The following is a 23,911-nucleotide window of genomic DNA, read 5'->3' on the forward strand; positions in this document are numbered from 1 at the left end:
ACTCTGAAGCCAGTGCTTGAGCTTCATAATCAGATGCAGTCAATTACTCTACCCTTATCTGGATCCAATGAAGCCATGAGTGGAAATGTTATCTTATTCAGGAAGCAGGGATCTTTCTTAGAATGTGTAAGATGGAAGAAAGGGAAGAGAGAACGAAAAAAGGCAGGACATCAAGAAAAATATCCACCCATACTTTTTGTTTGTCTACACTTCCCAGACAATTGTGGGTTGCAAGCCAGACTGAAGCAACATTATAAGAAAGAACAATCAGCTTGTGTTCAGATCTTTTCACTCCAAAAAATTTATATGCAGTCTCGTTTTTTTTTTTTTTGTTCCAGAAGAAATTGGGAACAAGATAACAAACATCATATAGACTTAACAATTTCCTTGCTTTCTCTCAACAAGAAATCCCATAAGATAGCAAGGAAGGAGGGTAGCGCTGGTCACGTCAGGCCCCGACCAAAGGAAGGTCAAAGAGAAGAAACCATTCATTCCCTGCCATCACTCTACACAAAATGGAGCTTTGGAAATGCTGAATCATCAACTCTTTCTGTATCAGAGGTAGACAACAATTCATTCTGTCAGACTGCAGAAGTGAAGGAGAAAAAAGAAGTACTGTGACAATAACTTAGCACTATATGGTACATTTAACTCTTGCCTTCACTCATTACAACCAGCAGTGTGTGCTGCATTGAATGACTGTCTTCTCTCTTGCAAACATCACTACAGACACGTGGCACATTCCCACTGCCACTGGAAATCTTTAGAGCTAAGAAAGAATATTCCTGTTTACCCTCAGCAGCCAGTTTCTGAACTTTCAAATAATTTTAACACACATGTACAAAGAGAGGTTCTATACAGATTAAGGATTTACAAATTCCTGGACTTGTATTATAATATAAACACTTTCAGATAAAGAAAAACTTCTGACATATTTTTGAAAGCCTTCACATACCTCTAACTGAGAAATACCCTTTTTTCCCATTATCATCAGAATTTCTATCGCAAAGCCTGAAAGCCTCAAATTTACAGCCTATATTTTAAAACCAGAGAAGACACAGTATCGTAAGAACATACTAAAAGTAAATGAACCTGCATTTAGTACATTTCCTTACTAATTATTGTTAATGAGGGGAATAAAATTATTGGCAAAATAATCAAAACAGAGTAAGCACTTGATGATGGTTCTAATTACAATCTAACACAAAGAATCTATGCATCTTACAGGTCACTGGAATTTTTTTTGTTTAAGACTTCACTACCATACCTAGCAATAATTTTAACACTAACAAGAGCAGTATGCATAAGAGATAATCTAACACTCAACTAAAAAAGCCAAATAACAAACCCCAAGATGAAACACTTGGCACTTGGCTAGATGTCTGACCAAATACTTGTGTTTAATGACTACCAGACATGAATATTGCAGTTTGTAGATGTAGACCATTGGGGTTTTTAATGCTAAAGACTTCTAGAATATTTTACAGAGCACAGTACAGAGTACTACAAGAAATGCCCATTCTTGCAATTACCTCAACAGGATTTTCCAAAAATTAGTTACCAACTTCATTAGAATCTCAAATTACTATTATTGTTGTTTTAAACACAAGCAGGATATGAATAACTTATGACTAACAGCCCTGTTGCTACACAGTTCACCACTGTACTGATGAGATTAAAAGGACAATGATTAATAATGCAAGGTGTATTCATATTCAACACCCACCTATTTATTATTTTTAATATACATCTCTCAGTGTAGATAATAACAATCCTGCTCAGTCAAGACTGGTAGTGAAGGAGGAAGTCCAATTGGTTTCAAGTGGCCTTTTCTACACAGAAACAATAACAAGAAGATCCTTGTCGAGTACAAATTCCTATTATCCATGATCATCTACAACAGCAACATCCATCACCAATGGGCAAAAGAGATGAATTTTAAGCACACTTAAAATTGTACATTTGACATCCTTTTAGGATTTTCTCCATACACCATAAAAACACAGGGATACAAGATATATCAGATGAAAGAATGTCACTATTTTCTCCTCCTCAATTTCTACTTTAAAGGTGGTCTTAATTTGTACCATGAGCTCATCTCACCATCTGGAAAGTCAGAAGAAAAAGTCAGATAATTGGAAGTTATTTATTCACTTATTTATTTAGTCCCTTATTTCCTGGAATTTAGTCTCTGAATTTCAAAATGAAAAAGAGGAAACTACAGCATGGGCTCCCAGAAAAGGCCATCAATTTTAACTCAGGAGACTGGGATTACAGACTTCTCAAATCGCTCCACAGCAGCAGTACTGTAAGAATTGTAAAATTATTTGCCCTAGGAAACTGTAACACACAAAATGACCCAGTATCAAATAACCCTTCACTCTCCTGCAGATGTACTTTGTACATTACAGCAACCACAACAGCAAAAACCAAAACAAAGCATTCTTCACACACAGAAATTTCCAGTTTCCAAAATATTTCAACAATATAGTTTTAAGAATACAATTTTGCTGCTAAAAGTTTCAGAGCCCTTTGGCTTAAACACCATCTTAAACATTACCAAGAGGCCTGCTGAAATCAACAACTGACCATAAACACTATGCTCAAAGTTGTCACTGAGAACACTATGCAGGGTTAGAGTATGTGTGATTTCCTTTCAGCCAGAGCTTATTTAGTGGGAGCATTGTTTTGTGTACTAGAACAAGCTTCCTTTCTCTAGCGTGGGTTCTACCATGCTAACAAAAACAGCAACAACCAATCATGTACATATTGTCATTAATAAGCAGGAAAGCACAAAATATGGTAAAATTACATTATTTTTATGGTCAGACAAAAAAGTATGAGACTACAACGCCATGATGCAAGCAGATCCATACATGTGCCCAAAGCACAGGTCCACGTCGGGCACATGTTATATATAAATTAATGTGCCCAAAGCCATCACATACAGGTCCACACCTGGCACATGTTATATATAAATTAATGTTTTAACCACTAATTAATGAATTAAAACCCACCTTGAAAAACATCAGAAATTTCATTACAGTAATAGCAAGGCCACAACTATTCTCTTTTTACTGTTCGTTTTTCTTTCATACAGTATCTTTACGGGAGAGGTTCCAGCACGGTCGGACATGCGAAGACAAGCGCAGACACGCGTAGGGAAGGAAGGGGGCACTCTCCTTGGACAAGACGGAGCCTGTACTACACGAAAACGACAGGAGACGGGCCCAAAGCTGCAGAGACTAAAGGTTACCTCAAATAAAAGCTTCTTACCTGATTCGTGACCTGAAAAGAAAGCAAAAAACAGAAGGTAGTTAAGACTCAGTCGGATCCAAGGAATGAGACCTTCCTCCATCCCTACCTCCACCAGCCACCCCTGAAGAGGCGATGCGGTCCGGCGCGGCCCGGAGCCCTCTGCCCTCTCCCCTCCGCCATCCTCCCGCCATCCCCACAGCAGGCAGGCTGTCGGGCGGGCAGCCCCCGCGCACGGCAGCGGCCCGCTGCCCAGGCCGGGCACTCACGTCGGGGTTGGCCTCCAGGGGCAGCCAGCGATGGGGTTCCATGGCAGCGGCGGCGGCGGATCCCGGTGCGGAGCTGGGCGGACCTCTCAGCGCGGCTCTGACAGCGCCTCACAGTGCCGCCGCGCCTCAGCCTGACCCGGGGCCGCGTCACCGCGCCGCGCCTCGCAGGGGGGGCGGGCGAAGGAGGAAACACCGCCCGGGGCCCGCCCGCACCGCCGCGCCGCTTCGCACTGATGGCCGGGACGGCGCGCTCGGCAGTGGCCGCCGTCCCTCCTCGGAGTGCTCCGGGCGGCGAGGCTCGGGAGATTCCCCCCTCCCCGCCCTCTTGGCTCCCCCGGCAATGGACTCTACCAGCAGGGCAACGGGTGGTTCCTCTCCCGCGCCGCCGACGGGGCCTGCGGGGCGCGCTGCAGCCGCCGGGGGGCGCGGCCGCTCGGGATCGGGGCATGGCAGGGGCAGAGCCAGAGCCGGAGCCGGGCACGGCGGGGCCGCGGGAGCGCCCGCCAAGCGCCCCGGCAGCCCGGCCCCTCCGAAGCGGCCTCCAGCTGCTGAGCTGAACCGCGGCGGAAAGGCATGGGCAGCGTTCAGCGATATACGCTCGCCGGGGACGGGGCAGGCCACAGGGCAAGACAGGACAAAGGGAGCCAGAGGAACTGCTGAGCAGCAGTGGCGCTAAATTTCCCCTCAGAATCACAGAATATTCTTGAAATAAACAGGGCCAGCAGACTTCTTCTCCTTTTCAATGCTTTTATTAAACGTGATCAGCTCAGGATTGGGCAGCTCGGCGGGGCTGCAGTCTCCCATCGTCTCTCTCAGGGCGACTCAGAGAAGAAAGATATGCGCAGCTTAGCCCACTAGGGGCAGAGCTGCTGATCAGATCCTCGTGAGAGCCTTTAGAGCGTGGTGATCCCATTCGATGCTGCTTTTCCTGGCCTTGTCCGCTCGGTCTCAGCGCCGGGGACGGCTCCCTTGGTCAGGGCGAGAGAGACTCCGAAGGTGTTCTGCATCTCTGCAGGCTCAGCACTCGGCTCTTCACGTCCAGACATCACTCCAGTCTCTCAACTCTTAGGTGGCTCGTTGTTTTTGGGGTTTTCCCGCGCATTTGGAATAGGGGTCCCACACAGCATGCTGGTCCTTAGAGTTATTTTTCATATCCCTCCCCTCTATAGTCTTTTCTGCTCACTGTTCGGGAGGTACCGCACCCCCCACTGTCTGAGAGAAGAGCTGTTAACTCGCCCCAGCCAGGGCTTTTACCGATACAAAAACAACTATTAACAACAACGACCCGTAATTACCATAACACAGGCAGCAGCCCAGCAGTAGTGGTAACCTTTTTCTCACAGAAAATAATCAATTGAATTTTCGTTCATAACAATTCTGAGTCAGAAGGAACCCACAGAGATCATGGAATCCAGCTCCCAGCCCTGCGCAGGATGTCCCCACGAGTCACACCGTGTGCCTGAGAGTATTGTCCAGATGATTCTGGAACTCTGCCAGGCTGGTGCTGTGACCAGCCTGTGTCCCTGGGGAGCCTCTTCCAGTGCCCAGGCACCCCCTGGATGAAGAAACTTTTTTTGTTATCTAACCTAAACCTCCTCTGACACAACTTCAGGCCATTCCCTCAAGTCCTAGCACTGATTGCCTGAGAGAAAAGATCAGTGCCTGCTCCCCTGGCTTCATCTTGCCTGAGACGACCTCAGTGTAGCAGCAAGGACTTCAGTGGTGAGGTCCCCATACACCTTCCTGAAAATTACTGCAAGATGTGTTAAACACGATTAAAAACATTTATGTTCTGTAGCTACAAATCCCATCATACTTCCCATCTCATTAAACATGGCATTTCTTGGTGTTTTGGCTAAGATGAAGCACAATCTAATACATATGTACAGTGTGATTACATTTTATATATGTACACATATCAGATTTAGTGTTAATGCCTTCTTTCAAGTTATTTCAGAAAGGCTGAAAGGAACACATCATGGCATTGGTGAGGGCACACCTCCAGTACTGTGTCCATTCTGGAATCCACAGTTCAGGAGGGACATCGAGGTGCTGGAGCGAATCCAGAGAACAGCAACAAAACTGTTGAAGGGTCTGGAGAGCACATCCCATGAGGCTGAGCTTGCCTAACATGGAAAAAAAGGAGGCTCGGGGTGGGAGGGGACCTTATTACTCTTTACAGCTATTTGGAAAGAGATTGTAGACAGGTTGGGGTCAGCCTCTTTTCCACAGATAGGCTGACAAGCCAAAATCCATTCATATTTCACCAACTTCTATTCCAAATTAAAACATTTAATTCATTTTTATTTGCCAATTAAAATAAACCAAAATATGTTAAAATTTTGGCAAATTATTTTGTAATTACCTAACCACCAAGATATTAAACTTCAGCTCCCATCTCCACACGTTGGAGATAGAAAGTAAGAAAGAAAAGTACCATAATGAGTATTAGTCATAGTGCTAAGGGCACTACTGAGCGACTTAATGAAATTGTAATATAAAGTAGCATGTAAAGTTCTCTAGATAACAAAGTATGTGTTAAGAGTTTGGTAAGTTAAGAACAAAGAGATTGTTAAGTCCTCAGCATCAGAGACAGGTCTCAGTGATGCATACATTGCCAGTATTTTAACAACCATGAGATTGTAAAAACATAGACTGCTCAGAATCATTTGCACACTTAATTAGATACTTTAGAAGGGAGAGGCCAAGATCAGACAGGTCATAAATGTATAAAGCTCATAAAAACACACCATGTTCCCTAATGATTAGTCTTTTTCTGAAATATATTACAGATTTTGATGCCTGAAAGATAGGCTGGAAATAAATCCCCACAGACTGATGTCTAATAGAGCAGGTATTTGTTGCAGTGCTGGTGGTGAGAGGGATTTCTCCACCTAACTCACCCACCTTTGTCAAGTGCTGGGGTGTATTTATGCAGTAAGTGTTGCTTAGTGGCACTATGTCACTACTGCATCATCACATACACACCAGAATTAGTTTACACAGTATGATCTCATGGTTATTAGATCGTTCTTTTGCACTGTGCTTGCGTCTCCCCACTTTGAGGGTCGTCAGGGGTCTTTGATGAAGGCTTCCAAAGTCTTCTTCACATCTGAACTTTTTAGCTTTCTCTTTGGAGCATGCACAGTTATGGTGTTCCTTGGTCTGTCTAGACTGAACTGGCCTAATTTTTTTTTTTTTTGTGGCTAATTGGCTTTCTACTAGCCAATTTTTCATTAATGCTATACTTATCATTCTCTAAAGCTACCCATGTGCTGAGTTTTTTCTTCTTTTTTTGTCTATTCAGCATCAAGCAACTAGTTAACCATATACTAGCATTACATTATTTAAAAAAAGCTATAATTCAGGTTATATAGGCATATAAAAAGTCATTATTTAGGTTATATAGACATATCAGGTCATATAGGTGTATCAGGTTATATTGATATACAAAACATCATGATTTATGTTATATTGATATCTCATAACTCAAGCTATATAAGCACTTTGTAACTTTGATCTGAGTTATATAGGCATCAATTCTTTCATTAACACTTACTGAAAATACATAGAGCTTAGGCAGCACTACTGTGGGACGAGTTGTTTTACTACTGTCACAGCCTCAGAATAGATCTACTGAGATTATAACATTATTCTTTATATATATATTAAAAAGGCTAAAAGCAAATGTAAAACTGATACTAGAGAAGTGTAAAAGTATTATTTTTATAAGGGAAACTGCTGAAGGGTTAGTGTTGCCTTAGTACTCCAGCCACAGTCCAAACTTCATTAACATCAGTATGTAATGCTTATTTATCATAGTACTGTTTGTAGTTTTACAAAAGGTGGTTATTTCCCCACAAAGCTGAAGTTTACCTACACAAGTCACCCCCAAACCACACAGTTTATTTGAAGGCGTATGGGCTGATGGCAGAGTCCACCTGTACAAAGCATGGTCATTCGGTACCAAGTTATCCCATGTGGAACACAACCCTATATGGAACAGGCATCAGCTCCCCTGCCAGCTCAGGCTGACGAAGCCGGAGCTGTTCAGCTCAGACAGCAAAAGGTGGCGTGGAAATGTCATGGCAACCTTCCAGTGTCTGAAGGGGACGTACATGGGACGGAGAGGGACTCTTCGTCAGGAAATGTAGTGACAGGGCGAGGGGGAATGCATAGGTACAAACTGAAAGTGGGGAAATTTAGGTTAGGTATTAGGAAGAAATTCTTTACTGCGAAGGAGGTGAGGCACTGGAATATTTGCCCAGAGAGGTTGTGGATGTCCCATCCGTGACATGCTCGAGATCAGGTTGGATGCGATAACCTGGTCTAGTGGGAGGTGTCCCTACCCATGGCAGGGGATTGGGGCTGAATGATCTCTAGGGCCGCTTCCAACCCCTTAACATTCTATGGTTCTGTGATTTGCGTGCCTGCGCCTTTGACAACGAGCACCAAGAAATCCGTATCAGCAAACCACTCTCAGCGCACACCGTGTAGCACCAGCCGAGCGTGCCTGCCTCCGGGGCGGTGCTGCCCTTCCCCACCCTCCCGCGGCCGCTCCGTGAGGGCGGGAGCAACAGCAGCGCGGCGGGAGGAGCGCAGGCTCCCCGCTCCGCAGCCAATCAGCGCGGCGCCGCTGCCCGTGCCTCGCTCTGGGGGCGCTGGGAGCCAATCAGCCCGGCGAGTGCCGTGTGCGGAAGCCGGGGCTCGGCGGGCGCGCGGCGCCATGGCCGGCGGCTCCGCGGGCGCGCTGGCGAGGGCGCTGGTGGCGCTGGGTGAGGGCGGCGGGGGCCGGGGAGGGGAGTGGGGGGCGAGGGCAGCCGCGGCCTTCTCTGGGGACATGTAGGTTAAAATTGACTGAGTTCAGTGACGGTAACGCGTGCGTGATGGCCTAGGCATTCTTCAGGGAAAGATTGGATTTATTACTGTAGCGTTTTATTTATGTATTTGCTTCTGATCGCTGCTGTTTTTCAGATGGTGGTGGTGCAGCAGATAAGATTCGTCTAATACCTCAAGACTTTTTTGCAGAGCTGGTAAGTAGGGCGATAAATGGGATGGGGAAGGCTTCTAGCACTCCAGGAAGCCTTTTTATTTAAGCTCTTTTAGGTTTTGTGTGATGCAAAGGGAACCTTGACTTGACTCATGAAACAGATCTGTCCTGCTAAGAGCAATTGGTTTGATTTAAATTTATGTTTATCACAGAAGACTTCTAAACATCTATTTTTGTCTGTCATTTAAATGCTATACCAAGGTAATTCGTCTAAAAAACCATTTAGCTTGTTTACTGTAGTGTGCACTTGAACAGTTAATATGAAACTGGTGTGTTAATTAGCAATAGTGAGGTAGAAACTAAAGTCTTGGTTTGGTTCGTTTTCTTCCCTTGGCTTTGATAGAATTTTAAAGTTAGTCATTTCAATTACTTCAGTCTTTACTCTGCACTATACACTCTTTTTGTCCATTTTTGTATAAATAATGTCTTCAAACGTGTTTTTTTCACAGTGTGAACAAATAATTCAGCATCTGAACCATAAGATCCCAGGTATAAATACAGCTGAATTGTGTCAGGTAAGTTGGCACTCCAGCCCTTGTGAATTCCCAAATTGATGTGGGGTTTCTTGTGTGTTTGTATATACAAAGATGCTTTTACTAATGCATTATTTATAATTATTTGAACATTCTGTTTTTAGAGAATTCAAACATCGGGGGTTGACATTAATATTGGTGACCTGGCAAAAGTAGCTAACACACTTTCATTTCTATTTAGGTAAGCACAAAATAATTTACTTTTCACCATGTCTTTCCCTTCCATCACAACTTAATGGTGGTAGAGAAAATTATATCAAATGTCAGTATAAAATGAACTGATTTGGGAAAAAGGCAAAAGTTTGTAAGTCTCAGTACACAGAAAAGAGCACCTGGGCTTAGTTTGATTATTAAAAAGTGTAGTTACTTAATATATAGTGTCACTTTTTGTAATTAAAAATAAAAAGAGGAAATGGTTCTGAGATGCCATCTGCAAGTTCTAGACCTAAGTGGCAAGATAGAGGAAGTTAAGCTCGCTTTTAAAGCTAAGTCAGATGGGCTTTTGCTCATCCTGGAAAAAGTCTATTTTAAAAACTTCTTGTTTCTTGGAGATCAGAAATCAGCATTGGTGCCTTTTTGAAGGATACAGAGCTTATAATATTGCATTCTGCCATGAGTTAAGTTTTTAGGAAGTATTTTTAGTTGATAAATGTTTCTATTTTTAGAAAGATAAAGTTTTCAAGATCTTGCTTGTCCTTTTAATATATAGTATCTAAACGTTTTATGTAACATTAATACAGTTCAGGACAATATCAGTAGAAATTTAAAATACTACTTTTCCATCTATAAAATAGAACATCTGAAGTTATATTCAACCATGATACTTGGAGGGCCAACTCACTTTCTCTTGTATTGATGCCTCTTTAAGAGGAGTGAACCTGCATGAGCAAACACAGAGTAGAATTTTTTGTGTACTTGTTTCTGTGGAGGAAATCAAGAGGCAGTTTTCCTTCAGACTTGCTGCTTTTTCAGTTGAAGGGTTCGTGGCATCATTTGACTCCCATTAGTACCCATTACACTGTGACCTAGAAGTCCTTACTTTTGATGGTACTTCAATTCCACTGCTGAGTGTTTAATTAAATAGTTTCTAAAGTAATAATACTGTTTAACTCTCTAAACACACAGCCCTCACTGACTTCAGCCTTCTTCCAGTTGCTACAGCGCTTGGAGGTGGTGATTATTTTTGGTTTGATGTTGGATGTTGTGCAAGCCCAGCAAAGCTAGGCCTTTGTATATTAAGGCATATTAAGGTCATGTTTTTTGCACTTGGATACAGAAGATCAGTAAGGTTCTGGGAAAAAAAAAGTAATCACGGGCTGTGTATTGCTTTAAAATACACGTAAGGTAGAAATAAAAGCTGTCTCGTTGGGGTGAAATGAGGAGTTGTATTAAATTGGTGGAGAATGAAATTGATGCAGTGGTCTCTGGATGTATCTGTTATAGCACAGCAGCCAGGAACAACCTCTCTACAGAGGAACTCGTCTCCTCCTTGGGCAGTGGCGTCAGCGCTCTGCCAAAACACGCGGTTCAGGTTATTCGGCACGTGTGGAACGAGCAGGGCAAAGCCATCGCTGTGTCAGAAGATGCAACAACTACGGCCACAGTGGGGCAGGTAACTAAAGGACAAAGAGCAGCAGAGCTGATGGTGAACGTTTCACACATGGCAGTGTCGCACTGTGTGTGTTGTGTTGTCAGGCAGGCAGAGGTAGATGGGCCGCTGAAAGCTTTCCTACCTGCGTGCACAGTTACGTGTTGCCAAATACCTACCTAGATAAAGCAGCATATACAATAAAGGTTGTCTGCATGCTGAACAGTTTTCTGATATTATTGTTTGGATGATAAAGTCACATTTTCTGCCTTTTTAAAAATTCATGTTTTCTAGTACTCTTAGGGAAGATGAATGGCAGTCAGTCTGGCAGACTATTGTATTAGCTCATTATGTAAATCTGTTTTAAGTGTAAATTGTTCTTTAAAGTTGTTAACACCAGCACTTGACTGCTCATTCTTTGTCTCCCTTAAACATTATTTTAAAGATACTTTCTGTCAGTTTCCAGCATTTTTGCTTGAAAAAGAAGCAATTTGTTTACGTTTTAAGACTTTTTTTTTTTTTTCTGACAGCAGTTTAAAAGAATAGAATTAGGAAAGGAGAATCTTTTCCTGAGGCTTGATATAAACTTTTAAAGGCTCTTCTTCACAAAAGGCTAAAAATTATAGCTTACTTGTCTGAAATGTATCTGTTTTGTACTTCGATTTATCTAAAATGTAATTATGAAATGCCATATTTTTTCTGTTATTCTGAATTATTTGGTTTAGACTTAGGAGCTTCTGATTTAGAAACTTCGAAAAAAAAGAAAACATGACAAAATCTGATTGCCTTGTATACAAGCTGGGTGAACTCTGTGACTTAAGTTCCTCTTACTAGAATTTTAGAAGAGTATACTTGCCTGTTGATTGTACTTGAACAAGGAGAACAGATAAAGTGAAATAACTTATTAAATTTCTTATTTATTCACCATTAAGGGGAAGGGCAGATGATTTGTAGTCACAATAATACTTGAATATTTATGTTTGTTTTCCATTTGGATAAGATCTCTTGATGTCCTGTTTTGTCTGTGAACTATCCCTCCAAGTGAATAGGAATGGGGAGGGGGGTAGATCTCTGCCTGTGACACTGTTTCCAACGATTTTCATCTTTGCAGTTTGTAGATATGAAATGGAAGCTGGGAGTTGCGATGAGCTCTGACACCTGCAGGTCTCTGAAGTACCCCTATGTCACAGTGACACTAACAGTGGCAGACCCTTCAGGACAAATAACAGACAAATCTTTTGAAATGACGATCCCACAGTTCAAGGTCTGTCCTGAGTGTTACTTGAATGTTCAGTGTCCTGAAAACAGCAGTACCATTGTTGGGAGGGTTAGCTGTATACCCTGGTGCATCTGTTTGTGCTGCTTGTTTACTTGTACAATCATGCAAACAGGAAGCATTAAATAACTGTTTAAAACACAGAATACTTACTTCATAGTATTTAGTTCTACCTCACTTAACTGAAAATGTCAGTTGAGCAGTAATTGATAATTTCTCCTACAAATAAACTAACAAACAAAGACATAAAATCTTTTAGAGCTTGCCAGCTCTCATTCTGCCATATTAAAAGTTCATAGAATGTTTTTATCTACGGAACTGTTCCCCAGCCTCAAAATCTAAAACTTAGCTTAAGCCTAACAATTGCTAATGATTAGGAATGGAGATCAGTCTGCTTTATCATGACTGACTCTTAGTTGCTGTGTCTCCATCTATGAATTTATGTAACTTTAGTTTTGCATAAACATGGCCCTTGTATTGTCATTCCTGTTTAAAGGGTAAATACATCACCTAGAATATCATACCAACTTAAATAGATCCTTGGAATTTGATTAGCAGAAATTTGAGAAGGATATTCTGAATTCTTGGATGTTGTAAAATGTATTTATTCTGGTTGAAGCCTGTTTGATAATTTGTTCTTCGGCTATTTCAGGAAATGAATGCTACATTTGAGAAGTCTGGTTTATTTCAGATGGGAGTAGAAACATTCATGTGAGAAAGGGTTTTTTTTATTTTTATGGCATGAGAGCTACTTTTTATTTTTTTTTTTGTAGCACCTTTTCCTATTAATGCCGTGCTAATAAGGCATCACCTTCGTAGGTTTCATAGTTAATGTGCTCAAATGCCAGCCAGCACACAGAAAGGAAAGCAGATATTTTCAAGCTGTACATTGAAAGTGAGAAATATGGACAGTATTTTTTGTCTAACACACTAGTTTAAACTGCAGTTTGAGCTTTTCTTCAAGCAACTGAAATTTGTCCCAATTCTTGCTTTTTAGAACTTCGTCAGACAGTTCAAGGAAATGGCATCTGTTCTTGAAACAGTTTGAAGGGAACTTTTATTTCCAGTGACATGTTGGAGGAAGATCAAGTAAACTTTCCATTCTGCATAGGGAATAAAGTGCCATTGTTCAGCAAGGTATGTATCCTTGTGTTCTTGACAGGACTTGGTCAGCATCACCCTTGCATTGCTGTGAAGATTTCTTCGCTTTTGATTACTTGAAGTCAACTTTGCAGTGTTTGTGAGAAAGTGTCCAGCTTTGCTCATCCTGGTAGACAAAAGATTAGGATGTGTATGGAGAAGCATCTCTGTAGACTTCCTAATACCCACGTAAGAAACTACACGCTAAATTTTGTGGTGCATAAAGACATATGAAAATGTTGACTGGGAAAATACTGACAGAAGTGTAAATCCCACGTTAATGTTTTTATCTGTAAAATTAGGATGGGCTTGGACTCAACAGTATTATTACATATAAGGAGAATCTGAAGTTACAAGCATACAGCTACTCTTGAAGAACAGCATTGTTAGGTTGTTGATTGCAGCTATTTGCAGATCTGGCTTCCAGTCTTTTAATAACTGGAGACTGTACTTGTCCTAACAGCTTGTTGATTTCAAATATTTATTTCCCACCATCTGGGCTTATAAAGACTGAATTAATACATTAAGTTTTTTCAGAGAATTTTTCATTTCAAAATTCTCTGAAATGAAGCCTAGAGGCTAATTTTACATAAAGGTAGAAAGGAAAATTAACTCAAAAGTATTTTAATAGGTTTTTGGTTTTTTTTCATTTAATCCATTGTTAATCTGTGGCATTCTGCTTGATGTTTTGATCTAAAGTCTTCTTTCTAATGAAATTAAAATATTGATTTAGTTACCTCACTTCAACCTCTGAACTAGAAAAGTCAAGAGAAAACTTGAAAATTCTGTCTGGAGAGGTAGCCAAGCACATCAGAGAAAGGACCACACTAAAAGATTTCTTTGGGTGTTGCATTGTAACAAGCAGCCACTGGACTGTGTTCTGCGTGTTGCCCTAAGAAGGTGTCCTGACCAACAAAACTTTGACTTTGATGTTGAAAATGGAGCATTTCTAAAGGGGAGTGATTAATGCAATGCGCTTGCATGCTCGCCTCTTAATTTTTTTCCTTGAATATTCCATAAAACAAAACACACTGCAAATATTGTGGGATGTGATGAAAGCAATACTGTTGCATCTGCAGATGTGTTGGTGGTATACTAGAACAAGTAAATCTGAAGAGAGCTAATTCACACTGATATGCAGATGGAAGTTTCTGCTTCAACTTCAGGCTGGCAGGGACTCCCCAGCTTTGCTGGGGCAGCTCCTCAAATTATTTCAGGCCCACTTAAAATGTGAACATCTACTCTACCTTTCTAAGTCAAATCTGTTTTTTAAATTAACATTTTTAAGAGCTGGATGAAAGTCATTGATACAGGTTATGCCTGCCTTTTTGTGCTATGAAAATAAAGTGCAGCACATTGTGTGTGCTGCATTTGCTACAATCCTTTCAGGAATGCCCCTATTTTAGGCATTACGCATGATGCATATAAACAGTACTTGGAATTTATTAGAAGCCCAGATAAGTGAAACAGTGTTGGGTTTGACAAAAGTTTTTGGCCTTGACCATGGGTCTGGATAATGCTTTGTTTATGCTGGTTGAAGTCTGAGGTGTCTGCTTTGTGGCTAGGGAGTGCAGATTGGTTTTTTCTGGGACCCTCCTGGTACAGTGTCACAAAATGCTCTTGGGAGCACACTTCCCCTTTGCCTCTTCCCTTGTCTCTCAGTAAGGCTCAGGGCTGAAGGATAGAGCAAACAAATGTGTATGGAAAAGTGATGTGAGCAGCTGATTTCTTTTGTTGTTGTTTTTTACTTTGCAGAAGTTGGAGTGTAAGGCTGCTATAACTGGAAAACATTGTCATGTTTTGGCCTAGTGAATTAATTGTTTTACATCAATGCAAGAGTTCCAGAAAAAAATAAGGTTGTCTTCTTTTTTTAGTAAAGCTGGAGCCTTACAAATAACTTCCTCTGTGTTCTAATGCACATAAATTCTTCATATAGCTGGAAATATTTGTGCCTTCATTGGAGCTGCATGGAAAAAAAAGATTTAAGTAATCATGTCTTAATAATTCAGTAGATGTTGGAAGGTAATGAGGAAACCCCCAATTAGCAGTTTTGCTTGCTCCATCAGTGAGGGGAGAAAGTTGTCAGCCTTTGTAAAGACTTATTTTGTCAAGTCAGATATTCTAGAAGTATTGATGAATATTTTTTTAAATGTCCCTGAATTCCAGCATGTTGTAATTCTGGCTGGAAGATGCTTGGACATGTATACTATACTAGTTTGCTGTCTTGAGTTTTCAGAGGAGTTACGATTTAAAGTTGGCTGTGTACTCAAACCTTTGAAATGTGTCCTGATCACTATCAGCAGGGGTTCCTCTACTGAGTAATGGAAGAATTAAGTATTTTATTAAAAGCAAACCAAACAAAAAACTTTAGTTTTAAGGGTACCTATACTAATACGTCCAAACAAGCTGGTGATTTGTTTGTCTATATGTGCAGAAACCAGATCTTTTGAAAGAAAATCAGGAGTCCTTATGTGTTCCTTATTCTAATTGTTGATTAATAAAAATTGTATAACATGAATATTTTTGTAAGTCCACAGACAGTGATTAAACATGTAGGTAATAACAACAAAGCTTGTCTGTGTTTTGTTTTAAGTCTATTGCATGGAAGTTTGTCTAGCTGATACTGCAATGAGTAAAGTTCAGGACTCGACAGTGACTAAATTTCTTTCCTTATTATATTAGGATGAAGATCAGACATATGCAGTCTTTCTCTCTAATGGGGGTACCAAGGAGTTAATGGGTAACTGCAGGCTGCAAGGACTCTTTATATCAATTACTGAAAGCTAGACAAAATGTTGTATTGAACCAGGAAAAGGCAGAGGACATGTGAGATAAATGAAATTTTGCAGGAAATTACATTCAAGTGATTTTTTCCTTAGCTGTATTTAGGAGACAAGTAAACATTTTATTTTTTTCAACATTTGCTTAGAACAGAGCAGAAGGAAGGAAGGGGGGGGTGGTGTCTTGCACAGTCAACAAATTCAGGGGAGAGAATAATGAAGGAATGTCCTAGCCCTTGCTGTTGTCTTCGTTACTTGACTTTTTTTTTTTTCCCATACAGTTCAAACACACCAGCACACTTGCAAAAAGCTATTTTGTAGAAAGCTCCACAGGAGGAGTGCACAAATGGCTGGACTATGTGCATTAGTGGTTTTTATATTTAGCTTCTGCACACTTAGGCCAAGTAAAAGCATGTCTGTTTCTGCTTCCATAAAATTGTACTGCCTTTCTTAAGCCACATTTTGAAGGTATGTGACCTTCCTGTTCATTGTGAACCCACCCCCTTTATTTTTTACCTTCCCCCTTATAAGCCTTTGCACTCTATTTGAGCCCTTGAAGACACATTGTCTTGGATGAATTGATAACAAAGGTAGAGAGGTGATAAACTGGGGGAAGAATGTTTCTTTTTCCTGTTTGTCCTGTTTGAATGTATTATTACCCTCTTGGCTGTAGGTGTAAGGAGAGGGTAATTTCCACTCCTTTGCAGAGGCATGCAGGGTGGTTCTGTTAAGACCTTGTGGGTACTAGAATAACTCAAAAATGTGTTGTGAATCAATTGATCTATCTGCAGAGAAAAAAAATGCCATATCTCTGAAGAACCTCGACTAATGGCTGGGGACTGTGGGGGGGAAACACTTAAAACTGAGCAGTCTCTGTCCCCTCCAAGATTCTGTGGTTGCTCATGGTAGAGCTCCTTTCCCAGATGGATTTTTAATACAGTTACATACCTGCTGGCTGGGCTGATAACTTGCCAGGCATTCTCTTCATTTGGAAGCTGAATTGGTGCAGGTCAGTACCTGACCTGAGTGCCTTGACCTCAGCTTGCCTGGTATGCTGTAGCAGTGCTTCCTTCCTGAGGCTCACCCAGCTCGTTACTGGATTTGCTAGTCACTGTGAAATTTTGGCCAAATATTTCCTGTACTTTTGCTTTTTTTGCATGGTGGCCACACTCATACAGATCTGCTTTTGGCTCTTGAGTGTGTGGTTAACCCACGAGGTGCTGTGGTTTAACCCCACCTGGCAGCCGAGCACCCCACAGCTGCTGGCTCAGTCCCCCTGCTGGGGGATAACAGGGTAATCAGAAGGGTAAAAAAGAGAAAACTCATGGGTGTAGATAAAGACAGTTCAGTAAGTAAAGCAGAAGCTGCACAGGCAAGCAAAGCAAACCAAGGAATTCATTCCCCACTTGCCAAGGACAGGCAGGTGTTCAGCCATCCCCAGGGATGCAGGGTCTCATCCTGTGTAGTGGTTACTTGGGAGGACAAACACCATCACTCCAACTGTTCCCCCCAGTTTAGAGACTGAGCATGATGTCTTACGGTAGTGGATGTCCCTTGGGTCAGTTGGGATCAGCTGTCCCAACTGTCCCCTCCTAACTACTCATGCACCCCCAGCTCCCTCACTGGTGGGGTGGTGTGAGTAGCAGAAAAGGTCTTGGCTCTCTGTAAGACCTGTTCAGCAACAAAAAACCCATCTCTACTGTTATTAACAATGTTTCCAGCACAAATCCAAACCAGCCCTTGCCAGCTCCTGTGGAGAAAAGGAATTATTCCCTAGCCAATAGCAGCACGAGTCAGAAGGATGAATCTCAGCGTTCCTCATACCCAGTCCTGGGTGCTTGGAAAAACTTCCTGATTCTTGTTTCCAAGGCTTTTCTGAGAGAAGGTAGAGAGATGACCTGGCATTTAGTTGAGTTACTGGGAAATGTCTCTTAATTATGTATGGCTTTGTGTCACTGAGAAAATAAGGAAGCTGAGATGGCTGATCTTCTCCATGAAGGAAGGCTAATTTTAGTATTTTCCCTGAACTGCATTTACCTGCTATGGCTAATGACAAAGCTGACCTGCTTCAAGAACCCTTTGTGTAAGTGCTATAGTTTCCAAATACTGTCGGCGTTTACATTACAAATATTGTTATGTTTATATAAATTGGAAATTTCAATATTAGTTTTGCACTTCACATAATGAGCTTTGGAAAAGTAAGGAAAATTTATTATTTCATACAATAAGTCTCTGTGCTAGATAATAATTCCAGAGGATTTGTCCCAGCATCAGTCACCAGGTGGCAGTGCCACATACAGTCCTGCCTCACAGCAATCCTTTGACACCATGTCTGGCTTAAGGGTGGTTATGGGATAAGGACCTCTGGCTTCTTCCCCTCTGTAGTTTGATTTGGAACTATAAATTGATGTCACCATAACTTCCATCCCACTTCTTACATTATGGGGAAACTAACTAACTTCTTTTTTTAATTATTATCGAGATGAGCACAAAGATTTCCAGTTACATAAACAACATTCAGCATTTTAATGATAACAGAATACACACCATACACCGCATATTTGCAGCAGTTTAAATCTGTAACTTAATTATACTAACATTTCTGCATTATGACTTGGTCTTCAAATAGTATCATATTGCATTTGGGGCCTGTTCTCATTTTACTCTTTTCCCTGTTTAGACATCTGTCAAGGAGATTTTTCTAGATCTGTATCTTGATAATAGAAAAAAGTATTTGTATTTGTCTGTCCAAGGTTTTCATGCTGTTTGACCACTCTAAAATTCTTCCATATTCTGTTATGCAATCTAGTTATCAGTGTATTTGTGCCACATTTAGGAATACCACTGAAAGTGGCCTGGGTGCTGAATTCCCCTATGAATTACCTCTGAATCTGAAAAGTCATTTTCAGATATTCTTGGTATTATTGAAGCTGAAAACAATTTTTCTGTTCCCCATGAATGTCATCGCTGCTGAGCCTTGGTCAGTTTACAGGTGTTTGTAAAAAAAATATTCATCTGAGAGCTTGCCCAAATTAAAGCAAGACAGGTTCCCTTCCCAGTGATGCTGCTGAGCAGGGAAGTCCTGGATGCTGCAGCCAGACATGAAGCTTGAGAATGGTACTGAAGTTTACATTTAAAATGAGGACTGTAATGCATGTCTGGCATGAATCACTGGTGTGCTGTGCCACGCTGCTTCTCACAGTTGGGAGTGGGGGGAGATGAGAGATACTCAGCAGCCAACTGAGTCAAGACAACAGATGTCGATTTACCTAGGAGAGAGTCAAGGACGGTGAGAAAGAGGATTAAGGAGTTCCCATCTGCTCTTTTTTTTAATGTTAGCAGCTACACTGGCACCATTCTGGGTATTGTGTTGGGCCTGCTGGTGCCCTGCTGTTCACGCTAAGTTGTACCTTCTTTTACCACACATACAGTACGAAGTGGAGAAGCTGCAATAATACTTGAATACACTTGAAATCATAATGGTATTTGCATTTTCCTCTTGAAGAGACATAATTTGTGCCCTTTGGAGTATTGTAGCCTTTCAAAGCATCCTCTGTTCTGTGTTATTTTTGCACTCTAGTCCAGATTTGCAAACCTTTCTTGCCTGTGGTTCATCCTTTGTAATAATATATTTTGACATAATGTCAATGTGTTCTTTTTAACTTTGGCAATGACAAGAAATTCTGTTTTAGTTTCCATTGCTAGAGGACTGGAGCAGACCAGGATCCCTTCCCCATCACAAATGAGGGGTAGATGTACAGGCACTGTTAGGGAGAGAAGTAGACTCCAGTGGTCACAGTACTTCATCTCTTCTTCCTCCTTTTTTGTATGTGACTGTTACTGCAGTGGCTGGGGAATAGTAGAGAAGTAAATGGCTCATTTTTCACAAAAGAAATAATAGGGAATATGGAAGTTCTTGTTGCAGAAGTTGCTCTATCTCCTGCAGTAGCTAGCTTTGCAGCTGATCTGAGCTGCTGACAGCTACCAAACTCAGTATTACCTCAACAACAGGGATTCTGGTAAGCTGATGTGATGCACTTTGGGGGGGCAGGAGACTTATTAAAAAACCCAAAACCAAAAACTCCAACAAATTTCAAATACTTCTGCATGGAAAGATGCTGTGATCACATAGGACTCCAGATTAAAACTTAGTTTTAAATAAAATGTGTTGTGGTTCGTCACTGGATTCAAAGTCTGCTGTGCTGGAAAGTTTCATGTGATGATTGTGATATGAAAAAATGACATAAGAAAAACTCTTTCCCCAGTCAAATTTCTCTTTGAAGAGAAGTATAATAATTTAATGAATGGTTTCTCTTAATCAGTGCTACATTAAATTGAATAACAATACACTGAACACAGACATAAAATGTGCCAGGTTGCTTTAAGTTCTAGAGATGTTTTTTTAAATTTCTAGCTAGGGATTATTCTCTTATGAACTTTGTTCATTCCAGTTCCTCTAAATCTGTTTTGGAGTAGGTCTTGTTGGCAGAACAAATTCAGTCTGTTATTTTGATGAAAAAAGATTAGTGCCATTTAAGAAGAAAACACTAAAACCAACCCACCTCTTATCAGATTAATTTTTCATCATTTTTTATTGTTTAAAAATTGCAGCAGTTGTCCTCTGTTATTGACATATCTCTGCAAGACCAATATGTCTTATTCAAAACTTTTGCATTACATTTCAAGCTATTGTAATCTTTATACATCCTGCAAAATATACAATTTTCATTATTTCTAATGAGGTTTTTTATGTACTTTAAAAGAGGCACCAGAGTTTGTCCAGCAGCTAAAGCTTAAAGCCCTGGTAATATGTCCAGTCTACTGAACTTTCTAGTACTTCAACTGTATTTCCAGAAGTTATTTCATTACAGTCATCAAATAAGACCAGGTAGTTTAAATTAATTAAATAGTTTTTAAAGTAAAAATGCTTATATCTCAGATTTGGAAAAAAAAGGTGATCTGATGTGGGATCTCAGCACCTCAGGACTGAGGTGCCGAGCCACGGAGACCACCCTTGGGGGGCTCGGGAGTCCTGGAACGTTGCCAGAAGTGTCTGGTGGCTGGACTTTGATCCTGCACAGGAGACGACACCTGTATGAGGATAGGAGGGTTTCACCGGGGTGAATGGTGAAGGGATTAGCTAATTAGAGAGTGAAACACAGGGTTTAGGATTTCTGTACAGGGGGGTTTAGAGAAGTAAGATGGAGGAATTGGGGCGTGTCCTGTCCTTCTGCTTCTTCTTCTTCTCCTCCATCTTCTGTGGTGATGGTGGCACTTTGGGATTGGTCATTACTAAAAGTGCACTGGGCAATAAGGGTGAAAGGTATTGGGGAAAAATGATAAATATTGTACACGTAACTTTGGGTATAAAGATAGGTGACCGCCCGGAGGGCAGGGAGTGTGCTCATGGCTGGCTGCTGAGCAGACCTCTGTCAGGCCGAGAGAAAATCTTTTAGATAAACAATTAATAAACACCGAGACTGAGAAAAGAACTGACGCCTCTTCTCGTCCTTTGAAACGCGGGCTGCCCCAAGGTCACCCCGGGCCTTTCCAGGCCATCCAAACAGCCGAAAATCGGACAATCTGAAAGTAAAATAAAATATGACTAGTTTAAACTAAACCAATAAAGTAAATATGGAAATGGACCTTGAATTCCCAGACAGTTAAGTGAGCTCATTCTTAGAAAAGCAATTGAATCAGAAGCAATTCTAGCTTCAGGGCATATTACTGAAATAATAGTCCAAAGTGACTGAAGTTATGCATAAATTATGGGATTGTAAAGTCAAGCCTACAGCTCCTCTAATAACTTAATATATTTTCTGCAATTAAAATTGTGGCTAGAAAGCTTAAGGGGATGGATAATTACTAGCAATTAACAGTCTGATCATGTGAGATGCTGAGGTCTCTTTGCTGCTTAAGAAGTTACTGAGAGCTGTGGTTGCTTACCATTTGCAGGTCTAAATCCTTTAACACTGAGTATGAACTGAAGACCCAGATGTGACTATGAAAAGGCTGCTGTGGTGCCATGTGCAGAAAAAGCATGTATTAGCAAGGTATGGTCTTAGAGAACTAAGCATATTTCCTCTAATAAACAGAAAGAAAATACATTCTCTGTTCTATTTGGAAAAATAACCTTTACACATAGTACTCCACTGACAAGCATATCAAATCCAAAATGTTCAGAGGCACTTAAGAGTTAGTTACCTTTATTTGTGTTTGGACACTTCAGTAATATGCCTTACTTAGGGAGGTTTTGCATCTTATGTCTATGTTTGGAACAAAAAACAATGGCAAGTTATCAACAATTCAAAAAAGCCTGATTGGGTCTGTGGCTGGTTTCACTTGCAGCCCATGCTATGGCAGTTATTGCCCATAGTACTTTATGGACTTCATCTCTTCCAATAGAGTGCTCCGTTTGGATTTTACAATTTTTTCAAGAAGCTTGGCCAAAGTTAACGCTAATAATAATAATAATAATAATAAAGGAATTGTTAAAAAAACTGTGGCTCCTCACCAGTGACTTCATCTGTCATATCTTTGGCATGGGTAGTGCATTTACACTTCTGTCTGGGATGATCTGGGGTGAAACTGTTCTTTCATCAAGAACAGACATATATTTTCAAAGCTCTGTGGATAAGGACTGTGGAAAGTTGCTTTCTTCTCTGTCCCAAAATTTTTGATTCCCATTAACTGTGCTATGAGGATTATATATTTTATGCTAATTCCTAACTACATTGTGCAAATAATTATAGAAAGGTACTTTTGTTACCATTATAGTTCAAACACTAGAAATTACATGAGAGGCATGTCTGATGTCATGGACTAAGGAGCACTGTTCTCAATATGAGAGAAATTGGAATTTTTAACTTAAAGGTACATGAAATCTTACGACTGAAAAGAAATGAGAAGAGGAGACCAACTTCAAGAAGAAAAGTTACATAACAAAAGAAATTACTTCCTACTGAAACATTGTTAATGAGGTGAGGGGATAAAAAATGTTAGGCAGATTAAAGGATAAGAAATGATGAAGTAAATGGATAAAAGTAATGGACAGCTAAAAGGGATTATTATGAAGAATTGATTCATAGAGACATAAAAAGCTGAAGCAAAAAGAAAGCAAGAAAACTTTGGATGAACATCTGAGAATTTGAAGATACTTAAAATATTAGTGGTAGCATTTATATAAATTAATTTTATCTTCTAAGGGATTTGTATAAAGAAATCAGTAATAAAAATAAATTAAGTCAAAATAACCAGATATCATACCATATTATGCAAATTGCCCAACAGAAGGAAAAACCAAATAGCTTTACAAAATAATGGTGACAATTGCAGAGTTTCACATTCATTTTTCACATTTTAGAATTTCATTTCTACCTGATAATTTGCAGTAATTGAACTGCATCCCTATCAGCTGAAAATACATCTCTGTAACATCTTCAGGGGAAGATTTCTTGTTCCATTTGTATGATGCGAGAACATCAAGGCACCTGTAATAGCTTAAAAGATTTTTTTTTGCTATTTTAATGTGTTTACATGATTGTCTCCAAGTTTCCTGATTATTATTAATTTATTGCCATAGCACCTAAAAGCCTAGGTGGCTGTCCACAAACTGGTTTTGATAGTTCATATACAAACATAAACCAGAAGGGATCTGGTAGTCCCAGAGATGGTGTTGGTAAGCAGCTGCAGGTATTCGGTGTGTGCAGCCTCCCCCTTAGGCTGCCTCATTGGAGTCATTTAATGATTATCCCATCTGAAGCAATTGCAGAAGGATGCATGAGGGGGTTCTGCCGCTGTTCTAGGGCAAGCTCAGCGTTCAGTTCACTTCCCAGGTAGGTTAAATCGGTGTTTGTGCTCAGGTGACTGAGCTGCAGCTTCACGCTCTAGATGAATGGTCTAGCCAAGCGCAGCCAGAAGGGGCGAGCAGCCTCGCTGCTCCCTTCACCCCGAGCCGTCATTCCCGCTCCTTTTGTGCCAGCCGTGCTCTCTTTACAAGCGCTGTCACTTCAATTAGAGG

General features: G+C 40.8%; 2 protein-coding genes across 4 annotated transcripts in view; one reads left to right on the top strand and one right to left on the bottom strand.

The window, feature by feature from the left end:
- Positions 1-3,852, bottom strand: part of UCHL3 (ubiquitin C-terminal hydrolase L3) — a 41,290-nt gene extending 37,438 nt beyond the window's left edge. Inside the window, exons 1-2 of one of the 2 annotated variants that reach the window (XM_064713315.1) lie at positions 3,525-3,852; positions 3,277-3,288 (exon numbers count right to left, since the gene is read on the bottom strand). In XM_064713315.1, the coding sequence (XP_064569385.1) occupies positions 3,277-3,288; positions 3,525-3,566 (54 nt within the window). In that variant the 5' untranslated portion in view covers positions 3,567-3,852. The remainder of the gene's footprint in view (positions 1-3,276; positions 3,289-3,524) is intronic. The other variant, XM_064713325.1, reaches the window with a different exon arrangement.
- Positions 3,853-8,194: 4,342 nt separating this feature from the next.
- Positions 8,195-21,942, top strand: COMMD6 (COMM domain containing 6). Of its 2 annotated transcripts, XR_010440366.1 has the most exons (8): positions 8,195-8,299; positions 8,499-8,557; positions 9,024-9,089; positions 9,212-9,288; positions 10,551-10,719; positions 11,807-11,959; positions 12,969-13,108; positions 21,847-21,942. XR_010440366.1 is itself a non-coding variant. In XM_064713338.1 (7 exons), the coding sequence occupies exons 1-7, from the start codon at positions 8,251-8,253 to the stop codon at positions 13,017-13,019; spliced, it is 624 nt and encodes a 207-aa protein (XP_064569408.1). In that variant the 5' UTR covers positions 8,195-8,250; the 3' UTR covers positions 13,020-15,681. The 2 variants fall into 2 exon arrangements, 1 of the variants encoding a protein (XP_064569408.1); XM_064713338.1 differs by lacking the exon at positions 21,847-21,942 and having other exon boundaries at positions 12,969-15,681.
- The last annotated feature ends 1,969 nt before the right edge of the window (positions 21,943-23,911 follow it).

Source organism: Zonotrichia leucophrys, chromosome 1 (assembly GCF_028769735.1).
Source record: "Zonotrichia leucophrys gambelii isolate GWCS_2022_RI chromosome 1, RI_Zleu_2.0, whole genome shotgun sequence".
In the NCBI taxonomy this organism is placed as follows: domain Eukaryota; kingdom Metazoa; phylum Chordata; class Aves; order Passeriformes; family Passerellidae; genus Zonotrichia; species Zonotrichia leucophrys.

What these genes read in the sequence shown, in the direction of transcription:
- COMMD6 (XM_064713338.1), top strand. Translation starts at nt 8,251, where the DNA reads ATGGCCGGCGGCTCCGCGGGCGCGCTGGCGAGGGCGCTGGTGGCGCTG. An exon ending in AAGACTTTTTTGCAGAGCTG is followed by an intron (nt 8,558 to 9,023) that starts GTAAGTAGGGCG and finishes TTTTTTTCACAG; the next exon opens with TGTGAACAAATAATTCAGCA. An exon ending in ATACAGCTGAATTGTGTCAG is followed by an intron (nt 9,090 to 9,211) that starts GTAAGTTGGCAC and finishes TTCTGTTTTTAG; the next exon opens with AGAATTCAAACATCGGGGGT.